The sequence below is a fragment of the Physeter macrocephalus genome, chromosome 7, assembly GCF_002837175.3.
Source record: "Physeter macrocephalus isolate SW-GA chromosome 7, ASM283717v5, whole genome shotgun sequence".
Classification (NCBI taxonomy): Eukaryota; Metazoa; Chordata; class Mammalia; order Artiodactyla; family Physeteridae; genus Physeter; species Physeter macrocephalus.
In genome coordinates, this window is record NC_041220.1 from 9,430,019 (window position 1) to 9,441,567 (window position 11,549).

An 11,549-nucleotide genomic window follows, 5' to 3' on the forward strand; every position below is an offset into this window, starting at 1 on the left:
CGGGGCCAGCCCAGCCCACCGGGAAATTACATTTGGCCTGAACTCCCAGGTTGTAAATAATGTTTCTTTGCTAGGCCTTATCCCTTCTGCAAGTATCCCCCTCAGGAACTTGCTGCAGCAGAGGGTCTTGTCATAGGTTTTAATCTTTGGTGATCCCAAGTCCTGACCATCTTTCTATCCTTTTCCTGCCAGTGACAAGGCTAATGAAATCCCACGAAGACTTAGACTTCAGTTCTGTGTGTGAATCTCATCTCCCACTCCATCCCTGCCCCAAATTCTGTCCCTAACTGGGTTGCAAGAGATTGCTTCAGAGACTCTGTTCAGTTACAGTTAAAGATTGCAAAGTCATTTACTTGTATCATTAGGGCAGCTGAAATGAGCTCATCCAGTTCATTTCAGAGTCAATACTTAGGCTTTTCCTCCAGGGAGAAATATTCTGTATTGTGCCAATGTTGGTCTTTTAGAATAGTGGTTCTCAACCAGGCTGATTGGCTTCCCGGGGGACATTCAGCAATCTCTAGTGACATTTTTTGGTTGTTACAGTGGTGGAGGATATACTACTGGCATCTGGTGGGCAAAGGCCAGAGGTGCTGCTAAGCATCTCACAATCCCATCCACCCAGAAAAGAATTATCCGACCCCAAAAATCAACAGTCCCAAGGTTGAGAAATCTTATTCTAGAAGGACAGCTTTTTTTTTTTTTTTTTTTTTTTTTTTTTTGTGGTACGCGGGCCTCCCTCTGCTGGGGCCTCTCCCTTTGCGGAGCACAGGCTCCGGACGCGCAGGCTCAGCGGCCGTGGCTCACGGGCCCAGCCGCCCCGCGGCACGTGGGATCCTCCCAGACCGGGGCGCGAACCCGGTTCCCCTGCCTCGGCAGGCGGACGCGCAACCACCGCGCCACCAGGGAAGCCCTAGAAGGACAGCTTTTATGAAAGTTGGGAATGGCTCTTGGCCGGATTTCTTAGGCTATCCATCCTTAGTATCATGGATTCTGTAGATTTGTGGGTAAAACCTTTTTTTTTTTTAAACTGGACTTTGGTGCTATTTCTGGAGTTCTGCTCCTCCTGCTTTATGTAAAATACATTGTAATAAACCAGTGAAAATGAAGATCCAGTTTAACAAAGCATAAATACATGTAGATAAAATATTTTGTTTTTTCGTAACAGCATAGCAGAAGGTACTTCTAAGCATATGGAAGGTTACATATGGGAGACTGGAATTAATTTCTATGTTTTGGGCAAATTTATTTTTAGAACGGCAGTAACAAAAGATGCAACAAACAATGCCTAAGTAGCTCCTCTTGTTTGAGCACTTAGGTTCCAATACATATAATTATGTTTTTTTTCAAATGTTAGAAACTCTACTTATTTTTTATAGATTAAAACAATGATGTCAGATGGTATTAAAACTATCTGAATGTTTCTGTTATGTTTAAACAGAAGGCTGTTTTGCAAATACACAGTTCTTTTGTAATTAGCAGATGTGGTATGTTCAAGAGTGGGAATTTAAAAGAGACATTCTCCAAGTCTCTGAAAAACTAAGACTTTATTTAAGGTTAGAAAAATGATTAGTTGCTAGGAAGTTAAAAACAGTAGCAGTGAAATTAGTCCTTGAGTGAATGTAATCGTATCCCTCGTGTTAACTGAGCGAGGCATTAACTTTGCATTTATTGTAGATCTGATTTTTTAAAAAATACTTGCTTTAAACTTGGCATTTGTTGATGAGTGGGCCAGTTTGCACAAGGGATGTTTTTTGCACCGAGGCATAGCATCTATGTCTAGTTCAATGTACCACAATGACAGAAAGAGTCAAAAATACAAAAGTAAATCAGGAAAATAACACTGTGCATATAAATTTCAAGACAGCCTCAAATTGAAACGATGATCCTTGTACTTTGACTTGAAGGAAAAAAGACTTGAAAAAAATTTTTTTAAATTAATTTATTTTTGTCTGCATTGGGTCTTTGTTGCTACGCGCGGGCTTTCTCTAGTTGTGGCGAGCAGGGGCTACTCCTCACTGCAGTGGCTTCTCTTGTTGCAGAGCACGGGCTCTAGGCACACGGGCTTCAATAGTTGTGGCTCACGGGCTCAGCAGTTGTGGCTCGCGGGCCCTAGAGCGCAGGCTCAGTAGTTGTGGCGCACGGGCTTAGTTGCTCTGCAGCATGTGGGATCCTCCTGGACCAGGGCTCGAACCTGTGTCCCCTGCATTGGCAGGTGGATTCTTAACCACTGCGCCACCAGGGAAGCCCAAGACTTGAAAATTTTAAGATCATCTTGAAAAAGGGATTCTAGAGAGATTTATTCTGTCAGGTTTCCCCAAAGTTAATGTTTTTGTGCATCTGGTCTGCCAGGTCAAATTTAAATCTGATCATCTGCTCAGTATGTAGAGTATGTATTTTGTTGACAGCTTTGTAATTCCTACCTATCAGAGTGTTTGCTTTGTTTTTCTTTTATTACATATTTTTTAAATTAATTTTTATTAGAGTATAGTTGCTTTACAGTGTTGTGTTAGTTTCTACTGTACAGCAAGATGAATCAGCTTTACATATACATATATCCCGTCTTTTTTGGATTTCCTTTCCATTTAGGTCGCCACAGTGCATTAAGTAGAGTTCCCTGTGCTATACATATTTTTTGTTTTTGTTTGTTTAGAATTGATGAGCATTTTAAAACAAGTCCCAAAATCCCTGGGATTGACCTGAACTCAACTAGAGTGTTATTTGAGAAGTTAATGAACTCTCAGCACTCCATGATTCTAGAACAGGTATGTTTTTTTTTACTTTTACAAAGTGTGTGCTTAAAAATGCATTTTTGCGTTGAAGTAAGTTGACTTTCAAGAGAAAAAGAAAGAGTAGGATGAAAAGGCAGAAGTCTTGTATAAATCATAACTCTGTAAAATATTCATTTTGGGAATTTGACCTGCCTTTAACTTTCTCTCTGGCTTAAGTTTTTCTAAGGAAATGTTCCCCCAGAGTGTAAGGTCTGCATGGGCACAGATCTTTGGCTTTTCTTCTCCCTGATGTATCCTGAGGGCCAGACCAGTGCCTGGCTCATAGAGGGTCTTGAGTACGTACTGGATGAATGAGAGTTGAGAGTCTCTCAAATAGTTTATGAATTGAGAGATCAGGTAACTAGATCTCAGGTGTGTTTGAATTTCTCAATACTCTTTTCTCTCATGCAGATCTTAAATAGCTTTGAAAGTTGCCTGATTCCTCAGTTGTCAAGTTCACCACCAGATGTTGAAGCAATGAGAATCTACTTAATACTCCCCGAGTTTCCCCTGCTCCAGGATTCTAAGTATTACATAACATTGACTATTCCCCTGGCTATGGCCATTCTGCGGCTGGATACCAACCCCAGCAAAGTCTTAGGTGATTTGCTACACTGAATACCAGAGGTTTTGTGCTTTTTATTTTATTCGTGGGACCGTTGGCTCCTGGTGGCTTGACATGCAAGAATCTATTTGTTGCCATTTAATATCCTTAACACTTAAACCTTTTCTTTCTTTGCTGTTAATTTCTAATTTGCAGTTTGAACAAATTGAACCATTATTTAGCTTATTTGAAATGATTTACACCAAACTAATCTTGATTTTTAAATATTCACAAAGTTAGATTATTCGACTTTATTTTTTTCTCCTCCTACACTTGCTAGTGGTTAATAGTGCCTCAGAATTAGTGTCCATCTGTTGTTTTTTATCTTATACCTAATTTAGGGGGTGGGAGTGAAACGAACAGTTGTGGTGTGATACACAGGTCTCCAGAAAAGGAGAGGAGGAAAATGACATAGTGGAGACTTACCAAATGTTTGTTTTGTTTTTCTTTTTTAGGACAGTTGAGTCCACACTGATTTTTGCAGGCTACGGACACTTTGCTGAGATAAGAACCTTCTGTTCCTCAGTGAATTGGAGAGTGTCTCTCATGGGAGTAGAGCCTGAGATGTTTTTATTAATCAAATGCAGAACGCCTGTCACCTGGCTTTTTCCTTTTATTTTATTTTTTCCTGGTAACTTTTTTTTAGGTATTCACTGTAGCTCAGTAACTTCTGCGTTCCATATGGACTAGGATGTTACTTGAGTGTGGTCTCCCCATGAGTAAAGAGACCTGTGTGGCTCAGGATGGAATACTGGCTTTCCCATATTGCTTCCACCTTTTGTAGAAGGTGGAACCATTCTACAGATCATCATGAAAGCACTAGTATAGATGTTAGTCCTTAATTTTTTTTAAGCTCAAAAGCCCTTTGGGGCATATTTTCTCAGGTGTTCTAATAGACTGTGAGGTAGAGATAGCAATCTTTGAAAGAATGTTACCCGACTTTTAAAAGTTTGGGGTTTTTTTTTTTTTTTTTTTTTTTTTACAGGACTTAGGTGGTGGCTGAGAAGAGGGCTAAAAGGACGAGGATATGTGAATATGCTCCTGCCTGAAATATATGCCTGAGCATCTTGTCCACATGTGCCCTCGGAGCTGAACTTTTAGATTAGCCTTCTGGATGAGTCCTTGAGGAAAAAATCAAATAAAGCTTTCTAACAAAGCTCCAGGATTCTCGTACAGCTGCCACTCTCTCCAGAAATGCTTTAATGGATTCTTTTTAAAGTTAGTTTTGGGAAACTCTGTTTTAGACTAATGCTTATCTTCTAGCTGGAGCAGTTTTTAGCTAGTAGGCAGAAGACATACTAGATACTTGATGAAGGTCACATGTTGAAATACGTCTTTCCTTTCTTTCTAAAGATAACTGGTGGTCTCAGGTATGCCCGAAATATTTCACGAAGCTGGTAAACCTCTATAAAGGTGCAGTCGTTTATCTACTGAGAGGAAGAAAGACATTCTTAATTCCTGTACTGTTTAGCAATTATATTACAGCAGCGCTCAAGCTCTTGGAGAAGTTATACAAGGTGAGCATAGAGAAGAGCCATAGGGGAGAGGTGTGAAGAGATAGTAGGGTAAAACGATCTACCGAGATGTTCTATGCGAAGCCATTTACCAGTTGCCTGGGTCTTAGTTGTCCTTGTTTTGTTCTTCATCAGGTAAATCTTAAAGTGAAGCATGTGGAATATGATACATTTTATATCCCTGAGATTTCCGGCCTTGTGGACATTCAGGAGGACTACCTCATGTGGTTCTTACATCAAGCAGGCATGGTGAGAATTCACGTAAAGCCTATCTCAAAGCTTTCATCTTTTCTCAGAGTACAAGTAAGGGCAAGAAAAGCACATCTGAGCTCTAAAATTTGTCCTTGACTTTGATGTTAGTGCTATTCCTGTGTTTTATCAGCTGGCTTTTGCATTTTTGAAACACTGAAGTGCTCTGAGTAATCATAAGCAGTCACAAATGGGGAGTCACCCAGAACGGTATAAATTTTAATTAGTTGCCAGCATGAAAACAATCAAGGTATCTAAAGTAGTCAAACTCATAGAAAGTGGAGTGGTGGTTGCCAGGGTCTGGGGAAGGAGAAAATGGAGGGTTGTTGTTTAATGGGTATAGACTTTGTTTTATTTATTTATTTTTTAAATTGAAGTATAGTTGATTTACGATACTGTGTTAGTTTCAGGTGTACAGCGCAGTGATTCATATATCTGTATCTGTATATGTTCCTTTTCAGATTGTTTTCCCTTATAGGGTCTTACAAAATATTGAGTATAGTTCCCTGTGCTATACAATAGGTCCTTGTTCTTCATCTGTGTTGTATACAGTAGTGTGTGTATGTTAATCCCAAACTCCTCATTTCCCACCCCCCCATCTTTCCCCCTTGGTAACCATGAGTTTGTTTTCTATGTCTGTGAGTCTATTTCTGTTTTGTAAATAAGTTCATTTGTATCATTTTTTTAGATTTCACATATAAGTGATATCGTATGATATTTGTCTTTGTCTGGCTTACTTAGTATGATAATCTCTAGGACTTTCAGTTTTGCATGATGAAAAAGTTCTGGAGATTCATTGCACAATAATGTGAATGTAGTTAACACTAATGAACTGTACACTTAAAGATGTTAAACTTTATATGTCTTTTACCACAATTTTAAAGAGTCGAGACACATAAAATGTATTTCTGGCTTTTCTTGAAACTTGGAAGATCTGGCCACATGACCTGTCTTCCCAGATGGCGCCAGTTGGCTGGAGTTCAGCGGGGGCTCTTTGGATGAGGCTGAGACGTGCCAGAGTCCCCACTGCAGCTTGATTTTGACACTGAGGAAAGGATAATTTACTAATTGTCTTCATCTAACAGCTAGCCTACTTTAGTCATCATATGTCAGCTGCCTGAACCCTACGGGCTACCTCTGACGTGGGATCACGTGTGTGAAAATGTCACGTATCCCTGACCTAGTTCTCGCTGTACGTTAGAACTGCAGGTTGCTGCCTGCCATCCTTGGCTTGGCCTCTCAGTTTGATCGTAGACTGGCTTGGGATATATGCAAGGCTTTTTAGGATCCCCCATCTGTGGATTATGTATAAATTTGAGTGATGTCAGAAAACAGTGATTATTTGGTTATTATATTTAGTGAAGCCATGCATAGCAGACACATTTGAGGTGAGTCCTTACCAATTTAGCAGATTCATCACTGACATTTAGGCAGTATTTCCTTGTACCCTGTAGGGCTTTCGGAGGTCAGTAGTGGTTTCCAAAAGCAAGGCATTTAAATTGGTTTATTTAACTAAGGAAGATTTTTTTCTTTGTTAAATAACAGATGATCAATGCTAGACACAATATTGTGTTTTTAGTAAGACTTCTGATTACTTTAAAAAACCAAAATCCTTTTCAAAAAAGTGGATGAGTCTTCAAAACGGGTTTACATGGAAATTTAACATGGAGGCTAGCAGTGAACTCTGTTTTCATCTGCTGATTTAGAAATTGTAAAAAGGTAAGCCTCTCTGTTTTATCAGTTTGTGAATACTCTTTGAATCATAAAATGTTAAGAGCTGAAGTAAGCCTTATGAATTATTTAGCCAACTGCTTTGTTTCTAGGTGAGAAATTGGAGGCCCAGAGAAGCTAAACAATTTTTCCACCAATTCAATTAGCTTAAAAGCCAATTTTTCTGACTTCTAAACTACCCTTTCTTGCTGCTGAATAAAATAATTCTAATGAGCCCTAATTCTTTTTGACCCTGAAAAAGAAGTTGCTGGTGTTAAAATATAGTTTACCATGTCTGTGGTCTCTGAATGGAGATACTTAAGTGAGCAACTTTTATAGTTCCTTTCTGTTAACATTTGATAAGCAAATATAAGTCTTAAATACCAGCTGCTCATCTCCTCTTCAAAAATGAGTTATTATAGAAAGATAGAAAATTAGGTGAAATGACTGACCTTTTGTGATTTCTGTGGCATTTTTTTCTGTTATACAATGCTATTAGAAATTAAAGTTTATATTTCTTCATATCTTGGGTTTTAACCTAAAATGCTAAAGCTATTTCATATATTGATTCATGTTTTTTTGACTTTTTTTTCGAGGTATAATTGACATGTAACATTATATTAGTTTCAGGTGTATAACATAATGACCCGATACTTACATACACGGAAATGATCATCACAATAAGTCTAGTCACTGTCTGTCACCACACAGTTACAAATTTTGTTTTTCTCGTGTTGAGAACCTTTAAGATTTACTCTCTTAGCAGCTTTAGCAACTAAAATATGCAATGCGGTTTTACTGTCTGTAGTCTCTGTGCTGTGCATTAATCACTGTGACTTATTTATTTTATAACTGGAAGTTTGTACCTTTGACCCTCTTCACGCATTTTACCCACCCGCTATCCCCTCTCGCCTCTGGCAACCACTAAACTGTCTCTTTATCTATGAGCTTGTTGTTGTTTTGCTTTGCTTTGCTTTGTTTGTTTAGATTCCAAGTATACGTGAGATAATACAGCATTTGTCTTTCTCTGTCTGACGTACTTCACTTAGCAATAGTGCCTTCAAGGCCATCCAGGGTGTTGAAAATGGCAAGATTCCGTTTTTTTTAATGTCTGAGTGTTACCGAACCAAACTTGGGTCCGTTTGCCTGCACTCAGTAAAGCCAATTTCTGACGCCGGTTGTGAGAAGGAAAGTGCAGCATTCACTGCAGGGTACCAGGCAAGGAGCCCAGGGAAGCTAGTGTTCAAAACACCTGAACTCCCCGGTGGGTTTCAGGAAAGCGTTTTTGAAGGCCAGGTGAGGGAGGGGAGTCGCAGAGTATGTAATCTGCCTGCGCACAAGTCTCTGGTTGATGGTGAGGTAACAGGGCAGTGTCACGTTATCCATCCTCAGGCTCCGGTAGGTCTGGGGGCTGTGTGCTCCTGGTCATCAGGTAGTTAGTTTCTTCCATTTGGTGGTGGTTTTAGTATCTGCGAGACAACTCAGGAATGTGCATCAGGTACTGTTGTTACCTAGGTCCTTCAGAGAGGAGCTACAGCAGAGGGTATGGGGGGGGGTCCGTCCTGGGAAGGCCCCCATGGCGTCCTGCTCGGTTACAGGAGTACTGTTCCACTGTGTGTGTATATACCCCATCTTCTTTATCCATTCATCCATCTGTGGACGCTTCGGTGGTTTCCATATCTTGGCTAATGTAAATAAGGCTGCTAGGTATGTGGGGGGGGGGTCCGTCCTGGGAAGGCCCCCATGGCGTCCTGCTCGGTTACAGGAGTACTGTTCCACTGTGTGTGTATATACCCCATCTTCTTTATCCATTCATCCATCTGTGGACGCTTCGGTGGTTTCCATATCTTGGCTAATGTAAATAAGGCTGCTATGGATATGGGGGTACATAAATCTTTTTGAATTAGTGTTTGTGTATTCTTTGGATAAATACCCAGAAGTGGAACTGCTGGATCATATGGTAGTTCTATTTTCAATTTTTTGAGGAACCTCCGTACAGTTTTCCGTACTGGCTGCACCAGTTCAAATTCCCACCAACAGTGCACGAGGGTTCCCCGTTTCTCCACATCCTTGCCCACCCTTGTTATTTTTTGTCTTTTTGATAATAGACATTCTGACAGGTGTGAGGTGAAACCTCACTGTGGTTTGGATTTGCATTTCCCTGATGATTAACGATGTTGAGCATCTTTTCATGTGCCTGTTGGCCATCTGTATGTCATCTTTGGAAAAATGTCTATTGAAGTCCTCTGCCCATTTTTTAATTGGGTTGGTGGTTTTGTTTTTGTTTTTTTGATATTGAGTTGTATGAGTTCTTTGTATGTTTTGGACATTAACCCCTTATCAGATATATTGTCTGCAAATAGCTCTCCCATTCTGTAGGCTGCCTTTTCATTTTGTTGATGGTTTCCTTTGCTCTGCAGAAGCTTTTTAGTTTGATGTAGTTCCATTTGTTTATTTTTGCTTTTGTTGCCTTTGATTTTGAAGTTGGATCCAAAAAATCATTGCCAAGACTGATGTCAAGTTGCTTACTACTACCTACGTTTTCTTCTATGAGTTTTATGGTTTTAGATCTTACATTCAGGTCTTTAATCCATTTTTAGTTAATTTTTATGTATGATAAGTAAGATAGTGGTCCAGTTTTATCCTTTTGTATGTGCCCGTCCAGTTTTCTCAACACCATTTATTGAAGAGACTGTCCTTTTCCCATTGTGTGATCTTGCCTCCTTTACATAAATTAATTGGCCATATATGCGTGGGTTTATTTCTGAGCTTAACCACTTTTAAATGATAGTAATGAACAAAAAGTGGATTTTCCCCCAGCTTTACTGAGGGATAATAGACACTATTGTATATATTTAAAGTGTACAATATGATGATTTGATATACATTGTGAAATGATTACAAAGATCAAGTTAATTAACACATCCATTACCTCACATAGTTAACTTCTTTTTTGTGTGCTTTGAGAATGCTTAAGATGTACTTTCATCAAGTTCCCAGTATTTAATACTGTTATTAACTATAGTCGCCATGCTGTGGTTTAGCTCCTTAGAACTTACTTATAACTGAAAAGATTGTACCCTTTGACCTATATCTCCCCATCTCTTCCCCTGTTCCTGCCCTAGCCCCTGGCAACCACCATTATTCTGTTTCTGTGAGATTGGCTTTCTTGTTTTTTTTAGATTCCACATATAAATGATACCATACAGTATTTGTCTCTCTCTGTCTGGCTTATTTCACTCAGTGTAAAATGCCCTTTAGTTTCACCCATGTTATTGCAAATGGCAGGATGGCCTTCTTTTTTATGGGTGAATAATATTCCTGTGTGTGTGTGTGTCTGTCTGTGTGTCTATCTGTCTCACACTATATGAGTTTTTATGTGTTAAATTTTTTGCCTTGGCAGTAGCCGAGGCAGTATAGCATACAGTTCAGAGCACGTGCTTTAGTCAAAAAGAACTGGGTTCAAGTCTCAACTCTGGCCTACTACCTATGTGACCTTAGGCAAATTACTTAATTGCTATAAGCCTAGCATCCTCATTTATAAATGTGAATTATAACAGTACTGTGAGAATTAAATGGGAGAAACCATGGAAAGGCCTTACTTGTCAGAGTACCTAGTGCCTGGCATATCATAAGCCCTAATAACTGTTTTTCAGTACGCAGTCTTGGGCACCTAGTGTATGTCGTGTGCCTGCTACCACTGTGGATGGAGACACGTACAGGACAAGGTGGCTGCCTCTGTGGGGTGTTCAGTGTAGTGCAAAAGCAATTACAAAGGGACATAATATGTATGGGCAAAGGGCTATGGTGTATAAAAGCAACATTCTAAAGTGGCTGCTTTTTGCTTATTTTATTTTGTTATTATTATTTTTTAACATCTTTACCGGAGTATAATTGCTTTACAATGGTGTGTTAGTTTCTGCTGTTTAACAAAGTGAATCAGTTATACATATACATATATCCCCGTATCTCCTCCCTCTTGCGTCTACCTCCCACCCTCCCTATCCCACCCCTCTAGGTGGTCACAAAACACCGAGCTGATCTCCCTGTGCTATGCGGCTGCTTCCCACTAGCTATCTATTTTACATTTGGTAGTGTACATATGTCCATGCCACTCTCTCACTTTGTCCCAGCTTACCCTTCCCCCTCCCCATGCCCTCTAGTCCATTCTCTATGTCTCTTTAGTCCTGTCCTGCCACTAGGTTCTTCAGAACCATTTTATTTTAGATTCCATATATATGTGTTAGCATATGGTATTTGTTTTTCCCTTTATGATTTACTTCACTTTGTATGACAGACTCTAGGTCCATCCACCTCACTACAAATAACTCAATTTTGTTTTTTTTTATGGCTGAGTAATATTCCATTGTATATATGTGCCATTTCTTTATCCATTCATCCGTCAACAGACACTTAGGTTGCTTCCATGTCCTGGCTATTGTAAATAGAGCTGCGATGCACGTTGTGGTACATGACTCTTTTTGAATGATGGTTTTCTCAGGGGATATGCCCAGTAGTGGGATTGCTGGGTCGTATGGTAGTTCCATTTTTAGTTTTTTGAGGAACCTCCAAACTGTTCTCCACAGTGGCTGTATCAATTTACATTCCCACCAACAGTTCAAGAGGGTTCCCTTTTCTCCACACCCTCTCCAGCATTTATTGTTTGTACATTTTTTGATGATGGCCATTCTGACCGGTATGAGG

The 11,549-nt window shown here is 39.7% G+C and overlaps 1 protein-coding gene across 6 annotated transcripts in view; it reads left to right on the top strand.

The window, feature by feature from the left end:
* The window catches only part of HERC3 (HECT and RLD domain containing E3 ubiquitin protein ligase 3), a 140,068-nt gene that overhangs the window by 65,028 nt on the left and 63,491 nt on the right, over positions 1 to 11,549 (top strand). For all 6 annotated transcript variants that reach the window (XR_008617745.1, XM_055085802.1, XM_055085798.1 and 3 more), the window contains exons 13-16: positions 2,651 to 2,762; positions 3,180 to 3,369; positions 4,726 to 4,889; positions 5,022 to 5,135. Coding sequence is in view for 5 of the 6 variants with exons in the window: in XM_055085802.1 (XP_054941777.1) it covers positions 2,651 to 2,762; positions 3,180 to 3,369; positions 4,726 to 4,889; positions 5,022 to 5,135 (580 nt within the window). In the remaining variant the exon portion in view is untranslated. The remainder of the gene's footprint in view (positions 1 to 2,650; positions 2,763 to 3,179; positions 3,370 to 4,725; positions 4,890 to 5,021; positions 5,136 to 11,549) is intronic.